This window comes from Muscardinus avellanarius (assembly GCF_963383645.1).
Source record: "Muscardinus avellanarius genome assembly, chromosome: 10".
NCBI classification, from domain to species: Eukaryota; Metazoa; Chordata; class Mammalia; order Rodentia; family Gliridae; genus Muscardinus; species Muscardinus avellanarius.
In genome coordinates this window covers 60,705,745-60,730,691 of record NC_137796.1, presented here as the reverse complement: position 1 = coordinate 60,730,691, position 24,947 = coordinate 60,705,745, and the positions used below count along the sequence as shown (strand labels likewise).

At 51.9% G+C, this 24,947-nt stretch overlaps 1 protein-coding gene across 1 annotated transcript; it reads left to right on the top strand.

The window, feature by feature from the left end:
• Positions 1–548: 548 nt before the first annotated feature.
• BCAT2 (branched chain amino acid transaminase 2) lies at positions 549–18,993 on the top strand (the record flags this gene model as incomplete). The annotated part of the gene is made up of 11 exons (XM_080704179.1): positions 549–572; positions 8,924–8,998; positions 10,264–10,467; positions 13,405–13,515; positions 13,599–13,718; positions 13,936–14,099; positions 15,651–15,793; positions 15,966–16,051; positions 17,625–17,765; positions 17,842–17,916; positions 18,955–18,993. The coding sequence occupies 11 exons, from the start codon at positions 549–551 to the stop codon at positions 18,991–18,993; spliced, it is 1,182 nt and encodes a 393-aa protein (XP_080560305.1).
• Between the last annotated feature and the right edge of the window lie 5,954 nt (positions 18,994–24,947).

The following is a 24,947-nucleotide window of genomic DNA, read 5'->3' as shown; positions in this document are numbered from 1 at the left end:
CACCACGCCCGCCATCCGCTGACATTTACGGATGGTGATAAGCAGAGCTTTCTGCTCCTCGCCTTTGCCCTTCTTAGCTAAGCTTATCCTGGCCAGCACTCCATGACAGTCCCTATAAAAACTGCATTTTCAAAAATCCCTGCATGCCGGGTCTCTCGGTAAGTAGTGAGACTGGACTCTCATCAACCTAGCTAGACCCTTGTTTGAAAACAATAAATAAATAAATAAATAAATAAATAGCCGAAGGAGGTAGAACGTGAGTCCAGTCCCTAGTGCTCCTCTCTCCCCCTCCCCCTCCCGTCCCCCCCAGCCCCTGCAGGTTCCTTCTTGCAGGGCGCGCTGTGGCTGGCCCAGAGGCTGGGGGTGAGGAGGGAGGGTGCGCTTGAATTCCGGCCCCTTCCGGCTCGGGAGCTCGCGGCGCCGGGCTGCGGGGCGCCCGGGGGCCGGCATCGGCGGGTGCGGCTGGGTGGGGGCGTGCGCGGGGCGGGGCCGGAACGCCTTCCTCGCGGGCCGCGGCCCGGCGGGCTCAGTTTCTCGCCGCACGAGTCATGGCCGCAGCCGCCCTGGGCCAGGTGGGTCGGACGGAGGCCCGCGCCGGGCGCCCCGCGGGCCACTTCCGCGGGGACCACTGAGCCGCAGCCTTCCGGCCGGCGCCGCGCCCCCGGCCCAGTGGTTCCGCGCGGAAGCGGCGCCTGCGCCGCAGTGGGCGTGGGGGCGGCGGGGAGGGGGCGCGCCGAGGGGGCGGGGGGCGAGCCGGGCTCTCGGGGTGTCGGGGGAGGAGGAGGAAGGCGCAGGGTTCGGCCTCGCGTCGGACCCGGAATCTACCAAACTAAGGGTAAATAAGGCAGAGCCCCAGCCGGACCCCGTGCCTGTAATTCCAGTTCTTGGAAGGAGGCTGAGACGGAAGGATCGCAGTTTGGAGACCAGCCCCAGTAATGTAGTCAGACTCTCAGTAGTCTTGTGAGATCCTGTTTCAAAACAAAACAAAACAATAAAGGTGGAGGGTGCTGGGGGTGTAGCTCAGAGGTAGAATGCTTGTGAGCTCAATCCTCAGTAACACACACACACACACACACACACACACACACACACGAGATAAAAAGCGCTGGGGGTGTAGCTTGGAGGTAGAATGCCCCTGGGTACCCAAACAGAACAAATAAACGAAAAAAAAAAAAAGTGGAATGTTTATTTGAAGCTCTGTGCCTGGTTTAGAAGTTGAGGTAACTTCTCTCTGTCAAAGAGACGTAGATCCTCCAGGCTAGAGTGGGACATTCTGTTCTTACTGATAGGATATCAAACAACAGAATTTGGGAGACTATGATTTTACAGAACAAATTTTCTTAGGGAGGAAGGAAACGGTCTGGTCATCCAATCCCTTGACAGCTGCAGCATAACCTTGGGAGAAATGCTTCCTCTTAACTTCGAGTCTGACCATATCTACGCTGCTTATCCCGGGCTGATGAGTAGGAGGGCAGAGTTTTACTTTCTGCGGGTCTTAGTGGCCCATGGGGACAGTTATGGACAGAAATTATGGGACAGTCCTGGGATCTGACATGGTCATTCTGAGCTCTAATTAATGGTGACACATCTAAGCTGTGGTGGCACAATCCTGGGCCTGCCTTTCTGTGTGTGTGTGTGTGTGTGTGTGTGTGTGTGTGTGTGTGTGTTACTGAAGATTGAACCCAGGGGGGACATTCAACCTCCGAGCTATACACCCCAGCCCTGTTTTTTTAATTCTTTGAGCCCCGTTTTTTATTCTTTATTTTCGAACAGGGTCTCACTAAGTTGCAGAGGCCTCTTTATAAGTAACTGAGGCGGTCTGTGAACCTGTGATCCTGCTGTCTCAGCCTCCCAAGTACTGGGATTATTATTGTGTGCCACGATGCCCGGCTAGATCTGGGCTTTTGTCTAGTGTAATTTGGGGCTGTGATGTGCAGAGTCCTATTATGGCACAGTTCTGCCATAACAGGTGAGTCCTGAACTTTACTCGGACAGCCCTGGGCTCCGATGGAGCCAGTTTTATCCTGTAATGGGGCTGAGTCCTGAGCTCTAAAGGGCACGCAGTTCTGGACTCCCATATGGGAACATCTGGAGCGTGAAGGGGACAAGTGCTAGGCCTTGGTAGGGACAATTTTGCAGGGACTGGTCTAGACTGAGTTGGGGACAGTTCTTGGATCTGGAAGGTGCTGGGACATGACAATCTAGAGATCTAGAGGGGGAAGGCGCTAGGCTTTGGAGGGAGGACAGTTTAGAGCTGTGTTGAAACAGTACTTGGCTCTGGTGGAGAAAATCTTGGAACAGAATAGAGGCAGTCAAGGCTGTGGAGACTCAGAGTGTCATAGAATAGTCCTGGTGTGACGGAGACTGAAAGTTCTGGGCTATAAAGGGGAAGTTCTGGGTGTAGTGGGGTCAGTCTTGCACCATGACAAGGATAGGAACATTCATTTTTTTTATTTTGGGTTTTGATACTGGGGATTGAACCCAGGGGCATTCTACCCTAAGCTACACTCCAGCCCCTATTTTTTTGTGGAATCCAAGGACCATCTACCTCTGGGCTACACCCCCATACCTATTTATTTATTTATTTGTTTATTTATGTATTTATTTTTATTTATTTATTTATTTTTTGATACTGGGGATGGAACCCAGAGGCATTTTACCTCCAAGCTACACCCCCAGCCCTGCTTTTTTATTCTTTTTATTTGGAAACAGGGTCTCACTGAGTTGCAAAGGACCTCACTAAGTAGCTGAGGCTGGTTGCAAACCCAAATCCTCCTATCTCAAATGCTGGGATTACAAGTGTGTGCCACGACGCCTGGCTATTTTATTTATTTTTTATTTGGAAACAGGATCCTGCTAAGTTGCTGAGAGCCTCACTAAGTAGCTGAGGCTGGCTTTGAACCTGCGATCCTCCTGTCTCAGCCCCCACCCCCCCAAGTACTGGGGTTACAGGTGTGCGCCACCACTCAGGTTTTATTCCTGGCCTTTGATGGTGACGATCTTGAGCTTTGTTGAGGACAGACTGTCTGGGCTGTATGCAATTTGGTAGAGGCTCCGCTGTGTTGTGGAGCCCTACCCTGTACACCTGACCCTTTATTTCTTAATTCAGCCTCAGTCCTTTTACACTTTGCTCCTGTAGCCTTCTGGCAATCTAGGCATAACCTGTTGGCTCAACCCCATGGCTTGGGATCTGGAATATCAGGGCAATTTCTGGAGCCTAGGTGAGACCCCTACCCTTAGGGAAGTGTCTTTTTTTGTGTGTGTGGGTCTGGGGGTGGAACCCAGGGGCATTCGACCTCCGAGCTACACCCCCTGCCCCATTTTTTATTATTTATTTTGAAACCGGGTCTCACTGAGTTGCAGAGGGCCTCGCTAGGTAGCTGAGGCTGTCTGCGAACCGTGATCCTCCGGCCTCAGCCTCCCAAATGCTGGGATTACAAGCGTGCGCCACCACACCCGGCTAGGGAAGTATCTTGAGAGGAGAAAAGTAGCTTTTCTTTTTCCTTTTTGGTACTGGGGGTTGAACCAGTGGCATTCCACCTCTGGGCTACTCCCCTGGACCTTTTTTTTTTTTTTTTTTGTACCAGGGATTGAACCCAGGGGCATTCTACCTCTGAGCTACACCCCCAGCCCTATTTTATTTTTTATTTTGAAACAGGGTCTCATTAAGTTGCAGAGGGCTTCACTAAGTAGCTGAGGCTGTCTTCAAACCCGTGATCCTTCTGTCTCAGCCTCCCAAGTAATGGACTTGCATGCTCTTGTCACCACAACCAGCTTCCCTGGACCTTTTAAATATATATATTTTGGTGCTACTGGGGATGGAATCCAGGGGCCTTCTACCTCCAGGCTACACTACCAGACCTATTTTATATTTTATTTGGAAATAGGGTCTCTTAAGCCAGCTGAGGCTGGCTTCGAACCTGCACGATCCTCTTGTCTCAGCCTCCCAACCCGGAGATTACAAACGGGATTACAGGCGGGGATTACAAGCGTGCGCCACCACGCCCGGCTACCTTTTTAATTTTGAAGCTGGGTCTTGCTAATTTTCTGAGGGTTTTGCTGAGACTGGCCTCTTACTTGCAATCTTCCTGTCTCAGCCTCCAAGTACTGGGTTTCCAGCAATGTACCACCACACATGGCTTGAATATGACTATTTCCATTGTCACTAGGTCCCTTTGACCAGTGTGTGAGGGGGGATTCATAATCTCCAATGATGCGTTCAGTGTCTTCTGGCTGCCCTGTGGGTGTGTGGTATTTCCCCCCCCCCATCTTGCCCTTCTGGGTATCTCTGTCTCTGATATGACCCTTTGTCTTCCAGCCTCTTCCTTTATTTGTTCTCCTCCACTCTCGCTTCTCTCAGGTGCAGTCTTTGTCTACTTTTTTCTTTTTCTCTTTTTGGTTCTTGGAATCAAACTCAGGGGCATTCTACCTCTGAGGTACGCCTCCAGCCATATTTTATTTATTATTATTATTTTTTGTGGTACTGGGGATGGACCTTAGAGAAATTGTACATCTGAGCTACACCCCAAGCCCTATTTTTATTATTTATTTATTTATTGGTGGTACTGGGATTCCTGGTAACCCTTCTACCTCTGGGCTACACTCCCAGACCTATTTTTTTTATATATATTTTTATTTGGAAACAGGGTCTCTTACGCCAGCGCGGCTGACTTCGAACCTGCGCGATCCTCCTGTCTCCGCTTCCCAAGCGCGGGGATTACAAGCGTGTGCCACCACGCCTGGCCCCAGCCCTATTTTTGAGTCTTTATTTTTTTATTTTTTATTTTTTTGCAGGTCTGGGGATGGAACCCAGGGGCGTTTGACCTCCGAGTTACACCCCCTGCCCTATTTTTTATTCTTTATTCTTATTATTTTTTTGGTGGTACTGGGGGTGGAACCCAGAGACTTTCTACCTCCAGGCTATACTCCCAGACCTTTTTTATATTTTATTTGGAAACAGGGTCTCACTAAGTTGCTGAGAGCCTCACTAAGTAGCTGAGGCTGGCTTCAAACCCGTGCGATCCTCCTGTCTTAGCCTCCCAAGCACGGGGATTACAAGCGTGCGCCACCATGCCCAGCTTATTCTTTATTTTGAAACCGGGTCTCACTGAGTTGCAAAGGGCCTCACTAAGTAGCTGAGGCTATCCACGAACCGCAATCCTCCGGTCTCAGCCTCTGGAATGCTGGGATTACAAGTGTGCACCACCACGCCCAGCTTCATATTTTATTTTTTATTTTGAAACAGGGTCTTCTTAGATTGCTGAGAGCCTCACTAAATTGCTGAGGCTGACCTTAAAAGACTATATGTGTGATCCTCCTGTCTCAGCCTCCCAAGTACTCCATTTGCAGGCATATTGCCACCAGCCCCCTGCCCCAGCTGTTTCTCTCCTTTTCTATTGTTCTGTCTCCTGGTTTCTCTTTGTCCTTCCCTCAATAATTTCTTTGATTTCTCCAGTCTTTATCTCTGTGCCCAAGTCTGTCTCTTTCCTTCTGTTCTGTTTTCTTTTTTCAACTGGGCGTTGAACACCAAGGACATCTGACCTCAGAGCTACACCCCCTGCCCTGTTTTTTATTCTTTATTTTGAAACAGGGTCTCACCGAGTTGAGAGGACCTCACTAAGTAGCTGAGGGTGGCCTTGAACCATGATCCTCCGGCCTCAGCCTCCCAAACGCTGGGATTCCATGGGTGGGCTGCCATGCAGGCTCCTGCTCTGTTTCTCTGTTGGTGATCAGATCTGTTGAGGCCTCCCTGGCCTTGGTTTCTGCTGTTGGCTGGCGTTCTCCATTTCTGTGTCTCTCTTCTCATTCTACCGCTTCCCCCTCTTACTATTTCACCGGCTGATTTTTCTGGCTCTTCTTGCTCTCCTGGCTGCCCTGCGCTGGCTGTCTGCTCTCCAGGGTGGGGCTTTGCTGTCCTCTGTGGGGCAGAATCTTGGCCACAGGGCCGGGCAGGCTCCATGTTACTGTGCGGAGGCCCTGTGGCAGGAGGCGTGCTGTGGTTCTACCAGAAGCCCTTGGGCCTAGGCCATCTCGACCCCTCTGCAGAGCTGGGTGCAGCCCCAGTACTTGGGAGGCTGACACAGGAGGATTGTAGGTTTGAGGCCAGCCTCAGCAACTTAGTGAGGTCCTTGGCAATTTAGCAAGACCCTGTTTCAAAATACCAAATAAGCCTGGTATGGTGGCACATGCTTATGATCCCAGTATTTGGGAGGCTGAGATAGGAGGATTGCAAGTAGATGACCAGCCTCAGCAACATTAAGAATCTCAGCAACCTAGTGAGACCCTATTTCCAAATTAAAAAAAAAAAAATAGGGCTGGGGTATGTCCAGAGATAGAATGCCCTGGGTTCAATCTCTGATACCAGAAAATTAAAAAAATTAAAAAGGGTTGGGAGTATAGCTTAGAGATACATTGCCAGCACACTTGTAATCCCAGTACTTGGGAGTACTTGGACACAGGAGGAGCTCAGGTTCGCGACTAGCCTCAGCAACGTAGGCCCTCCACAACCTAGTGAAACCCTGTTTCAAAGTAAAAGAATAAGCCAGGTGTGGTGGCACAGGCCTGGAATCCTAGTACTTGGGAAGCTGAGGACTGCCTCCGCAAGTAGCGAGACCCTTATCAACATAGCGAGATCTTGTTTCAAAAAAAAATTAAGATAGGGTTGGGAGTGTAAATTGGAGGTAGAATGCTGCTGGGTTCCATCCCCAGTACTAAAAAACAAAACAAGCTGGGCATGTTGGCACGTGCTTGTAATCCCAGCGCTTAGGAGGCTGGGAAGAAAGGAAGGAAGGAAAGAAGGAAGGAAGGAAGGGAGGAAAGAAGGAAGGAAGGATAAAAAAGTTCTGGGAGTATAGCCCAGAGGTAGAAAAGCCCTTGGGTTCCACCCCCAGTACCACAAAAATAAATAAAGAAAGAAAGAAATAAACAAACAAACAAAAACAAAGCAAAAACTCCTACCATATCTCAGGTTTCATGGCCCAGGTTTTCCAACACTGCAGCCCCACAGCTCGGTCTCCCGGTGGCCCACCTACTGACCAGTGACTGCCGCCATCCGTGCCCATTCTCTCTGCTTAGCGTCAGCTCTCCCAGCTCACGGGGCAGATGCAGGGGCGACTGTTCTTTCTCCGTCAAACTCATGACCCAGCTGCTTTCCTAGGGCCAGGAAAGAAGCCTCGTGAGGTCAGAGGTCACCAGCCATGGGCTGCCCTCCCTGCTGTCCTTGGGGAGGTCCAACACGGAAGTGTCCATCCAGCACTGTCTGCTGAAAGCCTGCCCCCAGCTCCACAGAGCTGCCCCAGCCTCTGAGGCCCGAGGGAGTTGGAGTTACTGCCAAAGTGGTGTCCAAGGTGTGGGGTAGTGGCTCAGGTGATTTAACACCAAGAAAGAATAAGCATTTTGCCTCCTGGGTTAGCCCGGCATGGTGGCCAACCCCTGTAATCCCAGCACTTGGAGGCTGAGACAGGAAGATTGCACGTTTGCAGCCAGTCTTAGCAACGTAGTGAGACCCTGTTTCTAACTAAAAAGTCAAATAAAGCCAGGTGTGGTGGCGTATACTTGTAATCCCAGTGTTTGGGAGGCTGAGACAGGAGGATTGCAGGTTTGTAGCCAGCCTCAACTACTTAGTGAGGCCCTTGGCAACTTAGCAAGACCCTGTTTCAAAATAAAGAATAAAAGCCAGGTGTGGTGGCGCACACTTGTAATCCCAGGGCAGTGGGAGGCTGAGGCAGGAGGATTGCGTAGGTTTGAAGCTGGCCTCAGCTACTTAGTGAGGCTCTTGGCAACTTACTGAGACCCTGGTTCCAAATGAAATATAAAAAAGGTCTGGGAGTATAACCTGGAGGTAGAAGGCTCCTGGGTTCCATCCCCAATACCACACACAAAAAATTTTTTTAATTAAAAACAACAACAAAGAATAAAAACTCCTGGGTTCTGCCCCAGTACGGCAAAAATATAAAAATAAAAACATAAAAAGTAAATAAATAAAGCTGGGCATGATGGCGCATGCTTGTAATTCCAGCATTTGGGAGACTTGAGACAGCAGGATCCTGGTTCACAGACAGCCTCAGTTATACAGTGAGACCCTTTGCAACTCAGTGAGACCCTATTTCAAAATAAAGAATAAATAATAGGGGGTGGGAGTGTAGCTCGGAGGTAGAATGCCCCTTTGTTCCATCACCAGTATCGCCAAAAGAAAATAAAAAAATAAAAATAAATAAAATAGGACCAGGGGTGTAGATCAGAGGTAGAATACCCTGGGTTCTATCCTGAGGACAAAAAAAAAAAAAAAAAAAAAAAAAAAAAAAGTAAGACTCCTGGGGCTGAAGGCCCAGAGTTTTGAGTTTTCAGAGAATAGATTTTTTTGGGTGGGGTCCAGAAGCATTCTACATTTGAGCTACACTCCCAGCCCTTCCTATTTTTTATTTTGAATCCCGGTGTTGCTCAGTTGCTGAGAGTGTCACTACTTGCTGAGGCTTTCCTTAAATCTGCGATCCTCCTGTCTCAGCCTCCCAAGTACTGGTATTACAAGCATTCGCCACCACGCCTGCTTAGTCCCTCACGTTTTAATATCTGGTCAGGATTTCGGTCCCCTCTGAAGCCCTCCACTTACCTGCACACCTTCCTTTCTCTTCTGTGTGAGCTGGTCTCTGGCTGAGGCCAAAGTTCCCTGGGGTGGGAGGCGCCTGCGTTTGACTTTGCCCCAGCCTGGGGGGGGATGGGGGGCTGGAACTGATTCAGGTCTTTCTAAGGATGGCCCTCTTGGGACTGGGGGTGGGGAACTTGGACAGGGCCAGTGCTCTGTCTAGAATGCACTGGGACCGTGCCCAAGGAGGCCAGCGGGACCTCCCAAATGCAGGAGGTGGCCAGGACCCCACTCTCCCACAGCTGGTCTCACCATCCTCATCTGCCTCCCCCACACCCACAGATCTGGACACGAAAACTTCTCCCTGTTCCTTGGCTTCTCTGTGGCCCCAGAAGATATGCCTCCTCCAACTTCAAGGTGAAAGGAGGGATCTGGACCTCTGGGTCTGAGGGAGGAGGGCTGGGGGGGTTGGAACCCCCCAGTCTGAGGGAAGAGGCCTGGGCCTGGACCTCAGGGTCTGAGGGAGGAGGGCTGGGCCTGGACCTCTGGGTCTGAGGGAGGAGGGCTGGGCCTGGACCCTTGGGTCTGAGGAAGGAGAACTGGGCCTGGACCCCCAGGTCTGAGGAAGGAGGGCTGGACCCCTGGGTCTGAGGGAGGAGGCCTGGGCCTTGACCTCTGGGTGTGAGGGAGGAGGGCTGGGCCTGGACTCCCGGGTCTGAGGGAGGAGGCCCCTGGGCCTGGACCTTTGGGTCTGAGGGAGGAGGGCTGGGCCTAGACTTCTGGGTCTGAGGGAGGAGGGCTGGGCCTGGACCTCTGGGTCTGAGGGAGGAGGACTGGGCCTGGACCTCTGGGTCTGAGGGAGGAGGGCTGGGCCTGGACCCCTGGGTCTGAGGGAGGAAGGCTGGGCCTAGACTTCTGGGTCTGAGGGAGGAGGGCTGGGCCTGGACCTCTGGGTCTGAGGGAGGAGGGCTGGGCCTGGACCTCTGGGTCTGAGGGAGGAGGGCTGGGCCTGGACCCCTGGGTCTGAGGGAGGAAGGCTGGGCCTAGACTTCTGGGTCTGAGGGAGGAGGGCTGGGCCTGGACCTCTGGGTCTGAGGGAGGAGGGCTGGGCCTGGACCTCTGGGTCTGAGGGAGGAGGGCTGGGCATGGACTCCTGGGTCTGAGGGAGGAGGCCCCTAGGCCTAGACCTTTGGGTCTGAGGGAGGAGGGCTGGGTCTGGACCCTGGGTCTGAGGGAGGAGGGCTGGGCCTGGACCCTGGGTCTGAGGGAGGAGGGCTGGGTCTGAGGGAGGAGGGTTGGGTCTGAGGGAGGAGGGCTGGGCCTGGACCCCTGGGTCTGAAGAGGAAGACTGGGTCTGAGGGAGGAGGGTTGGGTCTGAGGGAGGAGGGCTGGGCCTGGAGCCCTGGGTCTGAGGGAGGAAGACTGGGTATGAGGGAGGAGGGTTGGGTCTGAGGGAGGAGGGCCTGGCAGCTGGATTTGGCATTTCCAAGAGACCACAACCTCAAGGTGAAGGTGGTGGTGTCAGGAGACCTAAAGGCCTGCACTGGGCAGAGGGAAGGAGGTGAAATGTATTTCCTAGAGGCCACTGGGGTGATTGGTTCTTCTCTGCTGAGGCTGGGTCACAGGAATTTTAGTGACTGTGACCAGATCGCAGGACACCTGGATATCCCATCTTTTCTCAGGCCACAGATCTGCAGCTGCAGATGACGCAGAAGCCACAAAAGAAGCCTGACCCCAGCGACCCCCTGGTGTTTGGAAAGATATTCACCGACCACATGCTGATGGTGGAGTGGAACCAGAAGGAGGGCTGGGGCCCACCCCGGATCCAGCCCTTCCAGAACCTCACCCTGCACCCCGCCTGCTCCGCCCTCCACTACTCCCTGCAGGTGGCCTCCCTGGCTTGCTTCTGTGTTTCTTTTTTCTGTGCACTCACCTTCTGTTTTCCATTGCCTCCCTTGGTCCAGGCTCTGTGCAGGGTGACACTGGGTCCCCAGGATGAGTAGACCTGGTGTTCTCACTTGAAAACCCTGCACCTAGCTGTGTGGTGGTGCATGCCTATAATCCCAGTACTTGGGAGGCTGAGACAGGAAGATTGCAGGTGTGAGGCCAGCCTCAGCAGTTTAGTAAGGCCTTCAGCAACTTAGTGAGACCCTGTCTCAAAATATAAAGTAAAAAGGGCTGGGGTATAGCTCGGAGGTAGAATGCCCGTAGGTGTAATCCCAGGTGCCACAAAGAAAGAAAGAAAAGAGAAAGCCCCATACTCTGGCTACAACTTGGTGTGATATATACTTTGATGAGGCTGTGAGAGAGGCCATGGCCTCCACTCTCTGACCTGAAAGAAAGCCAGGCCTCTTGGAAGAAAGAAGGGAGTTTGGGATGTTAGCAGGAAAGAGGACAGACAGTGCAAAGTGCCCGTCCAGAGGAACGCCTGGCAGGTCTGGGAGGAGTTGTGGGATTGGAGCGTGGCAGGGGCCGCCGGGGAGCCAAGGGCGAGGTCTTGTCCAGGAGCACGGGCCGTAGAGGACTCTGAGCAGGGAGCGGTAGGGCCAGCCTGGGATAGTCAGCCCCGCTGTGCTGCGTGAAGGATGAACTTCAGCTGAGAGCCCGCAGCCAGGCTGGGTGAAGGTAGGCGAGGACAGGTGGGTGTGCGGTCTGAGCCCTGGCCAGGGCCATGGGGACTTTCTTAAAGCGGTCCTTAGGGAACTCTTCCACCTTTCTGCAGCAGCACAGCATTCCATTCCAAAGGTGGGGCTCCTGAAGCCATCCCCTACTGTTGGATACACTGTTATTTCCTGTTGCCCCACTGACAGTGGAGCACATATATCACTTTAAGTTCAAGGGTGTCTCTCCATCCAGTCTCTAGAAGTACTGGGCCAAAGGGCCTGTCCCGTTGTAATTTTGAAAAGTATTGCCACACCACCCTCTATAGAACTTGTATATATTTCCACACCCACCAACCTAGCCTGTTTCCCCAAACCTTGGACAAGCCTTGTCGAACTTTGAGATCTTTTTCAATCTCCAAAGTGGCTTTAGAGATTCTTTTTTTAAAAAATTATTTCATTCATTCATTCATTCTTTCTTTCTTTTTATTTATATATTTTTGGTGGTACTGGGGATGGAACCCTTCTCTGGGCTACACTCCCAGACCCATTTTATATTTTTATTTGGAAATAGGGTCTCTTAAGCCAAACCTGCGCGATCCTCCTGTGTCTGCCTCCCAAGCGCGGGGATTACAAGCGTGCGCCACCACGCCCAGCTTTTTATTCTTTATTTTGAAACTGGGTCTTACTAAGTTGCGGAGGGCCTCACTACGTAGCTGAGGCTGTATGCGAACCGTGATCCTCTGGTCTCAGCCTCCCAAGTACTGGAATTACAAGTGTGCGCCCCAAGAGATGAATGGGAAAATGTGAAGTGAAACAGAGAATTGAACCTCTGTGGGCCGCAGGCGCAGAGGAGCGTGGTGGCAGCAGGGGGCAGAATAGAGGGGACTCCCAGTGAGATGCCAGATCCCCAGGCTGGGAGGCCAGGGCAAGGATTGGGGCTTTTTTTCCTGAAATAACATGATGGGTGTAGGATCAACATTTCTTCTTTTTTTGGTATTGGGGATTGAACCCAGGGGCTTTCTACTTCCAAGATACCCCCAGTCCTGTATTTATTTACTTCTTTACTTATTTTTTAAATTCATTAAAATTTTTTGAGGTACTAGGGATGGAACCCAGGGGCATTCTACCTCCGAGCTACACCCAGCCCTATTTTTTATTCTTTATTTTGAAACAGAGTCTCACTGAGTTGCAAAGGGCCTCACTAAGTAGCTGAGGCTGGCAGCAAACCTGGATCCTCCTGTCTCAGCCTCTTGAATGCTGGGATTACAAGCGTGTGCCACCACACCCTGCTCTATTTATTTACTTACTTACTTATTTATTTATTTCAGTACTCGGCATTGAGCCCAATGACATTCTACCTTCGAGCCACACCCCCAGCCCTACTTTTTATTCTTTATTTTGTAACAGGGTCTCACTATGTTGCAGAGGGCCTCCCTAAATAGCTGAGGCTGTCCTTGAACCTGTGTTCCTCCTGTCTCAGCCTCCCAAGTACTGGGATTACAAGAATCCACCACCCTACCTGGCTATTTTTTAGTTTGTGGTACTGAGGATTGAATCCAGGGGCATTCTACCTTATACCCTCAGCCCTATTTTTTTTTTTTTTTTTGGTGGTACTGGGGTTCCTGGAAGCCCTTCTACCTCCGGGCTACACTCCCAGACCTATTTTTACATTTTCATTTGGAAACAGGGTCTCCTAAGCCAGCGCGCGCGGCTGGCTTTGAACCTGCGCGATCCTCCTGTCTCTGCCTCCCAAGCGCGGGGATTACAAGCGTGCGCCACCACGCCCGGCTTTAGACCTAATTTTACATTTTTGTTTGGAAACAGGGTCTCCTAAGCCAGCGCGCGCGGCTGGCTTCGAACCTGCGCGATCCTCCTGTCTCCGCCTCCCAAGCGCGGGGATTACAAGTGTGCACCACCACGCCCGGCTTATTTCTTTATTTTGAAACAGGTTCTTACTAGGTTCCCAAAGGCTTTGCTGAGTTGCCGAGGCTAGCCTTGAACCTGCGACCCTTCTGTCTCAGCCTCCCAAGTACCGGGTTTTCAGGTGTACACCACCACACCCAGCTGTCCCTTGCTGTTTTAAGTCTCCCTCTCTGTCTGTGTGACTCATTGTGTTACTCTCTCCATCTCTGTATCAGTCTCTGTCCTGTGTCCCTCACTGTCTGTCTCCGTGACGGTCTGGGGGTCTCTGAGCACTCAGTGTCATGCCTGTCCCTGCAGCTCTTTGAGGGCATGAAGGCATTCAAGGGCTCGGACCAGCAGGTGCGCCTCTTCCGACCCTGGCTCAACATGGACCGGATGCTACGCTCAGCCTTGCGCATGTGCCTGCCGGTGAGCGGGCCCTGGCCCTGCGGGAGGAGGCCGTGGGTGGGCAGGCCTCAGGAGGGCCCTCTGACCTGTGGGATCCTGCCCAGAGTTTCGACAAGGGGGAGTTGCTGGAGTGCATTCGCCGGCTCATCGAGGTGGATAAGGACTGGGTTCCAGCCGGTAGAGGCACCAGCCTCTACGTGCGGCCCCTGCTCATGGGGAACGAGGTGGGCCCAACCCTCGGGGCTGGGATATGGGCCCCTGGGTCAGAGGGAGGGAAGGGCTTGAGCCTGGACCCCTGGGACTGAGGGAAGAGGGCTTGCTTTGGTCTCCTGGGTCTGAGGGAAGAGGGCTGGGACCTGATCTTGTGGGACTGGGGTAGGACGGCGTGGTCTGCTCTCCTGAGATCCCTGGCCCCTGATGCCATCTCTCTGCCTATCCCAGGCCTCGCTGGGCGTTGGCAGTGCCACCCAAGCTCTCTTGTACGTCGTTCTCTGTCCAGTGGGCTCCTACTTCCCTGGAGACTCCATGACCCCTGTGTCCCTCCTGGCCGACCCGACATTCATCCGGGCCTGGATGGGTGGGGTTGGTGACTGCAAATTGGGAGGGTAAGTAACACCCAGAGCCCCAGGAAGTCCCAGGCACTGGACACTGCGGATCAGGGCGTCGTGCCCAAGGTCTCAGGTGTCTCTGGATGTCCCTTGTCTTCCCTGTCTTGCATGGTCGAGGCTAAGCGCCGCACCCTCGTGGCCCCCCCACCCCCGATGTCTGAAAACAAATGCAACGAGGATAGGACCATTTTACAGATGGACCAGTGAACTCAAGAGATGGGAGGGACTGGATGGAGGTCAGTGGGGAAACCAGGATCAGCCCCTGGAAGCCTCCAGAAAGGCCATTTACACTAAGCTCATCAGTCTCTCCCCCAGCAACCAGCCGTCCCGGGCACCTTAGCTACGCTGGGCCTCCAGTGCCCGCCTACCCCTTGTACACTCTGTCGTCTGCCTCCCCAGGCGCTGGGTGGTGTGGCAGGGAGGAGCAGAGATTGGGTCACTGGCAGGCTGGGACAGGAGTGTGGCTGCAGCCGGGGGCTCACTCAGGTGCTTTCAGCACCCATCTCCTGAGGTCCCCTGAGACCCAGCCCTGGCCACAGCTGGGGACACAAGTGAGTCAGGGACGGCCTCTCTGGGGGAAGGGGCTCTCAGGCCGGGCTGTGATGGAGTGATGCAGGGACTGTGCAGACGTCTCAGGCGGGGGTGGGGGTGACATTTCAGTGGCATCTGATGCCTAGGGAGGAGGTAGATTCTTGACTACAAAAGGTAGTAAACAAACAAAGCCAGGCACTACTTGTGTTCCTGGCTGCTCAGGGGCTGAGGTGGGAGGAATGCTTGAACCCATGAGTTTGAGATCAGCCTGGGCAACAGACCAAGAGCCTGCTTTAAAAACAAAAAAATAGGGCTGGGGGTATAGCTCGAAGGTAGAACGCTCCTGGGTTCCATCACCGATACTGAGAGAGAGAGAGGGAGAGGGAGAGGGAGAGGGAGAGGGAGAGGGAGAGGGAGAGCGAGCACGCAGAAGACCAAAAGTAATAAAAAGCTTTGCAATCCTGGGTATTACACATATTGGGAAGGGATAGGATCCCAGTGTCCAGGGAAGAAAAACAAGATACAATCCTGCAAAAGGCTCAGAACATCACGCATGGGCTAGCAACCTGTCCTGAGGGAATGGGGAGCCATGGCCGGCTTATTAGTAAGCAAGGGTGAGGCCAGCTCTGGGTAAGACACAGGTGATAACAGGGCCCCACAGGCAGTCACTGAGGTGGCCCAGGTCATTAGGGGAGCCTAGAGAAGGCCTGGAGCTGTCCCCTGGGGGTCTAGAAACGCCTCCGTAGGAAGCAGCATCAGAAAGGCTCTGAAGGGCCATTGGGACTTGGTCATGATGAAAGGGGTGGGGAAGATGACCCAGCGGAGGAAGCCAGTGGCGCACTGGGGATCTGGGAACAGGGAGGTCCAGGCAAGGGGTGCTGGGAACTTGACTCCAGCTGATGGTCAGGGTTCTGTCCTGGGGGAACCGGCCTGGGAGGAGCAGGGTTGGCCGAGGTGTGGGAAGGCTCTTCTAGGGCCGTGTCCCTGGCTCATTCTGACCACACTGCCCTCCCCCAGGAATTACGGGCCCACTGTGTTAGTGCAACAGGAGGCCAAAAAGAAGGGCTGCGAGCAGGTCCTCTGGCTCTATGGACCCGACCACCAGCTCACCGAGGTGGGCACCATGAACATCTTCATCTACTGGACCTACGAGGATGGCGGTGAGCCCACCCACGACCCAACCCGGCCCGGGTGGAAGTGGGCAGGACCGTAATTCCTAGCAGGCCCCACAGTCCCGGGATTCTGGGGGTGTGGCTCCTAAGGGGGTGGGGAGAGTGCTAGAGGACATGGTGACACCCCCCCCCCCCCCCCCCGTCCCTTGCACCCGTCTAGTGCTGGAGCTGGTGACACCGCCTCTGGATGGCATCATCCTGCCTGGCGTGGTCAGACGGAGTCTGCTGGACCTGGCTCAGACCTGGGTGAGGGCACGGTGGGGTGCCTGTGTGGACTAGGGTTGGGGGGGGCGGCTGGTACACACTGGCATTTCTCTGTCTACCTTCTCTCTAGGTCTGTCTCCTTCCTTGGGCCTCTGTCATTTTTTTTTTTTTTAATCCTTTTAGGGAGGGCCGGGCGTGGTGGCTCACGCTTGTAATCCCCGCGCTTGGGAGGCTGAGACAGGAGGATCGTACGGGTTCGAAGCCAGCCTCAGCTACTCAGTGAGGCTTTCTGCAACTTAGTGAGACCCTGTTTCCAAATAAAATATAAAAAAGGTCTGGGAGTATAGCCCAAGAAAGCCTCTGGATTCCACCCCCAGTACCACCCAAAAAAAAAAAAAAAAAATCCTCTTAGGGAGGGAAAGGCAGGGGTCTCTATGAAGACAGCATTCTCTCTTCTCTGTGGTATTGGGGATTGAATCCAGAGGGATTTTACCTCCGAGTTATACCATATCCTTATTTATTTATTTATTGGTGGTACTGGGGGTGGAACCCAGAGGCTTTCTACCTCCGGGCTATACTTCCAGACCTTTGTTTAAATTTTATTTGGAAACAGGGTCTCACTAAGTTGCTGAAAGCCTCACTAAGTAGCTGAGGCTGGTTTCGAACCCGTGCGATCCTCCTGTCTCAGCCTCCCAAGCGTGAGAATTACAAGCGTGCGCCACCACGCCCGGCATTATTTATTAATTTAAATTTTTTTTGTGGTATTGGGGATAGAACCCAGGGGCATTCTTTTTTTGTGGTCCTAGGGATGGGACCCAGGGGCATTTTACCTCCGAGCTACACCCCCAGCCCTAGTTTTTATTCTTTATTTTGAAACAGGGGTCTCACTGAGTTGCAAAGGGCCTCACTAAGTAGCTGAGGCTAGCCTTGAACCCAGATCCTCCTGACTCAGCCTCTCAAATGCTGGAATTACAAGTGTGCATCACCATGCCCAGCTTAATCCAGGGGCATTCTACCTCTGAGCTACACCTCCAGCCCTATTTTTTTCTTTTTTGCAATACTGGGGATGGAACTCAGGGGCATTCTACCTCCAAGCTACACCCCCAGCCCTATTTTTTATTTTTTATTTTGAAACAGGGTCTTACTAAGTTGCAAAGGGCCTAAGTAGCTGAGGCTGTCTGTGAACTGTGATCTTCCTGTCTCAGCCTCCCAAATGCTGGGATTACAAGCGTGTGCCACCACGCCCAGCTCTATATCCCTTTTCTTGTTTTTGTTTTTGGTGGTACTGGGGTTCCTGGAAACCTTTCTCCCTCCGGGCTCCACTCCCAGACCTATTTTTATACTTTTTTAAAATTTGGAAACAGGGTCTCTTAAGCCAGCGCGGCTGGCTTCGAACCTGCGCAGTCCTCCTGTCTCTGCCTCCCAAGCGCGGGGATTACAAGCGTGCACCACCACGCCCGGCTCTATATCCCTTTTTAAATTTTTATTTTGAAACAGCGTCTCACTGTTGCTGAGGCTGGTCCTCCTGTCTCGGCCTCCTAAGTACCGGGATTACAGGCATGGGCCCCTGCACCCGGCTCAGCCCTCTCTCTCGTGTCTGCCCCGTGCCCTGCAGGGTGAGTTCCGAGTTGTGGAGCGCAAGGTCACCATGAAGGAGTTTCTGCGGGCCCTGGAGGAGGGCCGGGTGCGGGAAGTCTTTGGCTCGGGCACTGCTTGCCAGGTGTGCCCTGTGCACCGAATCCTGTATGAAGGCCAGGTGAGGCAGGGCGGGCACTGTGGGCCGAGCGGGGAGGGAGGAGAAGCTCCTTCCTCACCAGCACCTTCTCCCCCAGCAACTCCACATTCCCACCATGGAGAATGGGCCTGAGCTTATCCTCCGCTTCCAGAAGGAGCTGAAGGAGATCCAGGTGAGTTGCACTCACAGGGAAAGGGGCTGGGTTTTTATTCCTTACAGAAGTTCACATCCCCTGAGCCTCTGGACTAATAACCCACCGCTCCCAGGATCCTGAGCCGACTCCTGTGGCCCGAAACACCACTCCTTGGGGCTGAATAACCCTTTCCTGCAGCTTCAGAACGAGCTGGTCTAACACTTTGGCTTGAGAGGCCTCCTCCTGAGCCTGCAGGCCCTAAGTTTCCTGGTGGAGAACTTCCTTTCCCATAAACCTCTACCACCCCTAGGCCTCCGGGTCCCATGTCTCCTAGTGAGAGATCTTTCTTTCCTAGGAGTCTCCTTGGTCCTTGGGTCTCCGGGTGGGAGAGCGCCTCTTCCATTCCCATGAGACTCTGCTTCCCCTGGGTCTCCCGATGGGAGACCTCTTCTTTTCCTTAAGTCTTACGTGGCCTCTGGGTCTCCTGGTGGGAGAAATTCCTTTTCCATAAGCTTCCATGGTCCCTGAGTCTTGGGTCCCTGTATTTATCCGTGGAAGAACTTCCTTTCCCAAGAGCCTCCACCGTTTCTAGGTCTCAGGGTGGGAGAATTCCCTTTTCCTTCCCATGAATCTCTGTGGGCTCTGGGTCTCCTGGTGTGGGAAATGTTTCCATGAACCTGTGGGGTAGCCCACCCTCAGGACACACAAAAGGCCTTAGAGGATTCCTTAGGGCTATCCCTTTGATCTGAAAAGTCTTCTTTAAAGAGCCCGGAGACAAGGTCTTCTCAGCCAAGAGCACTTTTCCGACAACTTCTGGTCTCCTTTCCTGGCGCTCTAGGCCCAGGGTGACTAGGTTTCCTGACTACCTTTCCTTGGACTTACGTAGACTCCTGTGCATCAGGACCTGGGACCACATTTCTCACTGGGCTTTCTGAGTCCATAAGTAATTCCTCCCTAGAACTATAGCTCCAGGCCTGTGGAGATGGACTACGTTCCCCACGAGGCCCTGGGGGCGCCTTAGGGCCTGCTGGGATTGCAGAGCGGCTCCCCCTCACGCTCCGCCTTGGTTGTCTGCAGTACGGAACAAAAGCCCACGAGTGGATGCTCCTGGTGTGAGGGCGGACTGTGCTCAGGACCCTTCAGATCCACGGACTCACGCATCCAGTCCCGCCAGCCTTCCTGCCCATGGCTCACCAGAAGTGCAATAAAGAAAAGGCCTGGGGGCCGACGCCGGGGTCTCTCACGCCCCCACGTGGCCGCGACACTCCCAAAGCCAGAAGGGCCAGACCAGGCGCTGACCCCAGCCCCGCACCTGGAGCCTCCGCGATCGGGTACCCATCCGTGTCTGGAGGTCAAGGATACACCTCAGCCTCGACTCCGCGTCTTTCCGTTCTCAGGCCGGACCCCGGTGCTGCTGTTGACTGTTTATTCCTCTGTGTCCTTGCTGCAGTTTTGAAATAAAATGCCAAAGAACAAGACTATTCATCAGTGACGCAACTCAATGACTCTTAAGGTCTTAAAATAGGAATCCTGGTCCTTAGCCCACCCGCCCATCCGCCCGTCCTTCCTTCCTTCCCTTATTCTACCTCTGAGCTACATACACCCCCAGCCCTATTTTATATTTATTTTGAAACAGGGTCTCACTGAATTGTGGAGAGAGTCTCACAGTTGCTGAAACTGGCTACCAATCTGCGGTTTTCCTGTCTCAGCCTCCCAAGTACTGGGATTACAGGCATGTGCCATTGTGCGCAGCTCCCCCAGCCCTTACTTATTTATTATTTATTTATTGTGGTACTGGGGGTGGAACCCAGAGACTTTCTACCTCCGGGCTATACTCCCAGACCCATTTTTATATTTTATTTGGAAACAGGGTCTCACTGAGTTGCTGAGAGCCTCACTAAGTAGCTGAGGCTGGCTTCGAACCCGTGTGATCCTCTTGTCTCAGCCTCCCAAGCGCGGGGATTACAAGCGTGCTCCACCACGCCCGGCTCCTTTTTTATTTTGAAATAGGGTCTCACTAAGTTGCACCCTCCCAAGTACTGAAATTACAGACCCGCACCATTACACCCGCTGCTGGCCCGTTCTGTTTTCAAGGACCCAGTAACCCAAGCCCCAGTGTCCTAGCGGTTGCTCCAACCTGGGGGCAGTTTTCATTTCTGTGCCAAGTGTGACATCTTTCCCTCCTCACTGTCTCCTCCCCCAGCTCCCCATCTTGGGGGCAGCCCCACCATATACACCCATACAACTAGTCCAGACCGATCAGCTGTGTCCCTCCCTCCCAGCCTGTTGGCCCTCAACCCTCCCCTCCTGTCCCTGACTGCTCCGTTCTTTCTCCATTTCTGTTTCTTTTCTGCCTTGTTTCTCCCCAGGCCTTGGTTTCAGCTTAGGTCCTTGTCCCAGCCTCCTCTCTGGCCTCCTGGACTTCAGTTTGCCTCCTACCTGGCCCCAAAGGAATCTTTCTATAGCCCTGAGCTGGCCCAGCGCCCTCAACCTGTGCTGCCGATGGTGGGCCTGCTAGGAGTGGGTGAGGCGCTGGCGCTCCCTGGCTGTTGGAAGGTGGCCATCACGCAGCTTATAAAACGCAGTATCCATTGGGCCTCAGTGCCTCTATGCCTAGTCTTGGCCACCTTGCGGGTACTTTTTTTCTTTTTCTTTTTGTGGTACTGACTGGGGATTGAACCCAGGGGCATTCTACCTCTGAGCTACGCCCAGCTCCAGCTCGATTTTATTTTTATTTTGAAACAGTCTCGCTAGGCTGATATGAATCTGACTACTCGCTGAAACTGTCCTGGAACCTGTGATCCTCCTGTCTAAGCCTCCCAAGTACTGAGATGACAGGGGTGTGCCACTATGCCCAGCTTGCACAAACGATTTAATGGTTCCCCTGTAGACTTTTTTTTTTTTTGTACTAGAAATTCTACCTCCAAGCTATACTCCCACCCTATTTATTTATTTATTTTTTAAATTTTGAAACAGGGTGTCACTAAGTTGCTGAGGCTGGTCACAAACCTGTGGTCCTCCTGTCTCAGCCTCCCAAGTACGAAGATTACAAACATGCACCACCACGCCCAGCTCATGTGGACCTTTAGAAAGATGGACAGGAGCCTTGTAATCCCTGTTCTTGGGAGGCGGAGACAGGAGGATCACGCAGGTTCGAAGCCAGCTGAGATGGCTTAAGAGACCCTGTTTCCAAATTAAAAAGTATAAAGTAGGTCTGGGAGTGTAGCCCAGAGGTAGAAGGGTTTCCAGAAACCCCAGTAGCACACATACACACACACAAATAATAATAATAATAATAATAATAATAATAATAATAATAAATAAAATAAAATAGAAAGACGGGACAGTACCAACTCCTGGGCATGTCCACTGCAGATTTGGATTCTAAACCAGCTTCAGAGACCTGCTTACTGTGTGACCTTAAGTGTGCTGTTTTCTCTCTGATGAATTTTGCTGGCGGGAGACCCTTGGGACTACTTGGCAGACATGGTCTGTGGCCTGTCCAGCAGCAGCAGCCCTGGGACTGGATTCTAATTTCTTAGGGCAGGAGCTGACCCATTGCTACACCCTCTCTTCCCCTCTGCCAGGGGTTGCCCAAGTGAAGGTTGTGGGCCTGGGGGACCCAAGGGACGAGCCGGAGGCCAGTGGAAAGCATTCCCTTGACGGAGTCCAAAGGACTAACTCTCCTTTCCTCCCTCCTTCCTTGGCTAATTACATGAAGGGGTGATGGAGCTGCTGCAGCTATTTTATACCCATAAAGAGCATTACTGCCTATGCACTGAACTTGGCAGAGCACTAAAATGAGCAGTCTCCTAATCCTACCATGCACCTCTGGTTTGCTTGTCGGTTTCTTTCTTTTTTTCCTGAAACCTTTGGTTTCTGGTCGTTTTGTTCTTAAAAAGTCCAAAGAACCAGGTGTGGTGGTGCATACCTCTAACCCCAATACTTGAGAGGCTGAGGCAGGAAGATCACAGGTTTGAGGCTAGCCTCAGCAAATTAGCGAGAACCTCGGTATCTTAGTGAGATCCTATTAAAAAAAAAAAAAAAAGAAAAAGAAAAAAGGGCTGGGCACGGTGGTGTACACTTGGAATCCCAGTACTTAGGAGGCTGAGACAGGAGGATCAAAGGTTCATACCCAGCCTCAGCAAACAGTGAGGTTTGCATCAGCTTATCAAGATTCTTGTTATTTCCAAATAAAAAATAAAATAAGGTTGGGGATGTAGCTCAGAGGTAGAATGCCTCTGGGTTCAATCCCCAGCACCGCACACACACACACACACACACACACACACACACACACACACAGAATGAAAAATAGGGCTGAAGGTGTACCTCAGAGGTATACCCAGAAACACACACACACACACACACACACACACACACACACACACACACAGTTTTTATTTTGGTGTGTGTGGGGGTAATGGGGACTGAACTGAGGAGTGTCCTACCTCTGGGCTACACTCCCAACCCTTTTTATTTTTTACTCGGAAATGGGATATCACTAAGTTGCTGAGACTGGTCTTGAACCTGTGATCCTTCTGCCTTAGTCTCCCAAGTAATGGGATTATAGGCATGTGCTGCCACATTCAACTAAACTCATGCTTTTAAATATATTTTATTAGTTTCCCAAAAATAAATAATGATTTATTTATTTTATTATAATTATTTTTGGTGGCACGGGGGTTCCTGGAAGCCCCTCTACCTCCGGGCTACACTCCCAGACCTATTTTTACATTTTTATTTGGAAACAGGGTCTCCTAAGCCAGCACGCGCGGCTGGCTTCGAACCTGCGCGATCCTCCTGTCTCTGCCTCCCAAGCGCGGGGATTACAAGCGTGCGCCACCACGCCCGGCATAAATGATGACTTAAATGAAAAAAATCCACCATACTTCGTGGCACAGACCTGCAATCTCATGTGGGAAGCTGAGGCAGGAGGATCACAGGTTTGAGTCTAATGTGTGGAAATTTAGTGAGACCTTTTCAAAATAAAAATTAAAAGGGGCCAGCTGTGGTGATGTACACTTGTAATCCCAGTACTTGAGAGGCTGAGACAGGAGGATCGCAGGTTCGTGGCCAGCCTCAGCTACTTAGTGAGGCTCTTTGCAACTTAGTGAGATCCTGTTTTAAATAAATAATAAAAAAAAAAGTAGGGTTTTGGCGTGGTGGCGCACGCCCAAAATTCTAGCGCTTGGGAGGCAGAGACAGGAGGATCAAGGCCAGCGAAGACCTTCAGCAAGTTAGTGAGACCCTTTTGCTGGGCGTGGTGGCACAACGCTTGTGATCCTAGCACTTGGGAGGCGGAGACAGGAGGATTATGCAGGTTCGAAGCCAGCCTTGCTGGCTTAAGAAACCCTGTTTCCAAATAAAAAAGTATAAAAATAGGTCTGGGAGTGTAGCCCAGAGGTAGAAGGGTTTCCAGGAACCCCAGTACCACCAAAAAAAAAAAAAAAAAAAAAAAAAAAAAAGGGCTGGGGTGGGGTAGCTTGAAGGTAGAATGCCCTTGGGTTCAATTCACAGTGTTGCGAAACAAACAAACAAACAAATAAAAGGGCTGGGACATAGCTCAATGTTCAAACCCCGCCATTATCCCCAAATCAACAAACAGATCTAGTCCGTGAACACAGCCAGTTCAAAAGTAATGAGTTCATGCCAGGCGTGGTGGCTCATGCGTGTAATCCCCGCTCTTGGGAGGTGGAGACAGGAGGCTCGCGCAGGTTCCAAGCCAACTGGGTCGGCTTAGGAGACCCTGTTTCCCAATAAAAATATAAAAAAATAGGTCTGGGAGTGTAGCCCAGAGTTAGAAGGGTTTCCAGTAACCCAATACCACCAAATAAATAAAATAGTACTGGGAGTATAGCCCAGAGTTAGAAGGGTTTCCAGGACCAGCGTTTGGGAGGTTGAGACTGGAAGATCACGGTTCACGGACAGCCTCAGCTACTTAGTGAGACCCTCTGCAACACAGTGAGATCTGGTTTCAAACTAAAGAATAAAAAATAGGGCAAATTTCCCCTGGGTCCCATTCCCAGACCCGCAAAAAAAAAAAAAAAAAAAAAAAAAAAAGGGCTGGGAGTTAGAAGGTTTCCAGGAACCCCAGTACCACCACCAAAAAAAAAAAAAAAAAAAAAAAGTAATGAGTTCATGAAGAAAATCAATAAAATGGAGCTAGGTGTGTTGCTGCATGCTTGTAATCCTGGTACTTGGGCAGCTAGGACAGGAGGATCACAGGTTTGAGGCCAGCCTCGGCAACTTAGTGAGGCCCTGTTATTCCAGTACTTAGGAGGCTAAGACATAAGAATCACAAATTTAAAGGCAGCCTTAGTAAGCGCCGAAACTCTCAGCAACCCAGCAGAACTCTGTTTCAAAATAAAATAGGGCTGGGGTATAGCTCAGAGCTAGAATGCCTCTGAGTTCAACCCTCAGTACTAAAAAAAAAGAAAAATAAGAAGGCTGGAAGCTAGGCGTGGTGGTGGTGCACGTAATCCCAGTACTTGGGAGGCTGAGACAGGATTGCAGGTTCATGGCCAGCCTCAGCTACTTAGTGAGACTTTGTTTCAAATAGGGCTGGAGATGTAGTTTGGAGGTAGAATGCCCCTGGGTTCAATCCTCAGTAACACACACACACACACACACACACACACACACACACACACAAAGATGGAAATATAGATTGTAGGTAAAATGTTTCTGGGTCGCTGAGTGTGGTGGCGCACACTTGTAATCCCAGCGCTTGGGAGGCTGAGACAGGAGGATTGCACAGGTTCGAAGCCAGCCTCAGCTATTGAGTGAGGCTCTCAGCAACTTAGTGAGACCCTGTTTCCAAATAAAATATAAAATAGGTCTGGGAGTATAGCCTGGAGGTAGAAAGCCTCTGTGTCCATCCCCAGTACCCCCCCTCACACACGCACAATGCTTCTGGGTTCAATTCTCAGAATCTCCTAGCCACAAAAAGAAAAGCAACAGTTTAACATATAAAGAAAATTTCGTGCTGGGCGTGGTGGCGCATTAGACTCAAACCTGTGATCCTCCTGCCTCAGCTTCCCACATGAGATTGCAGGTCTGTGCCACGA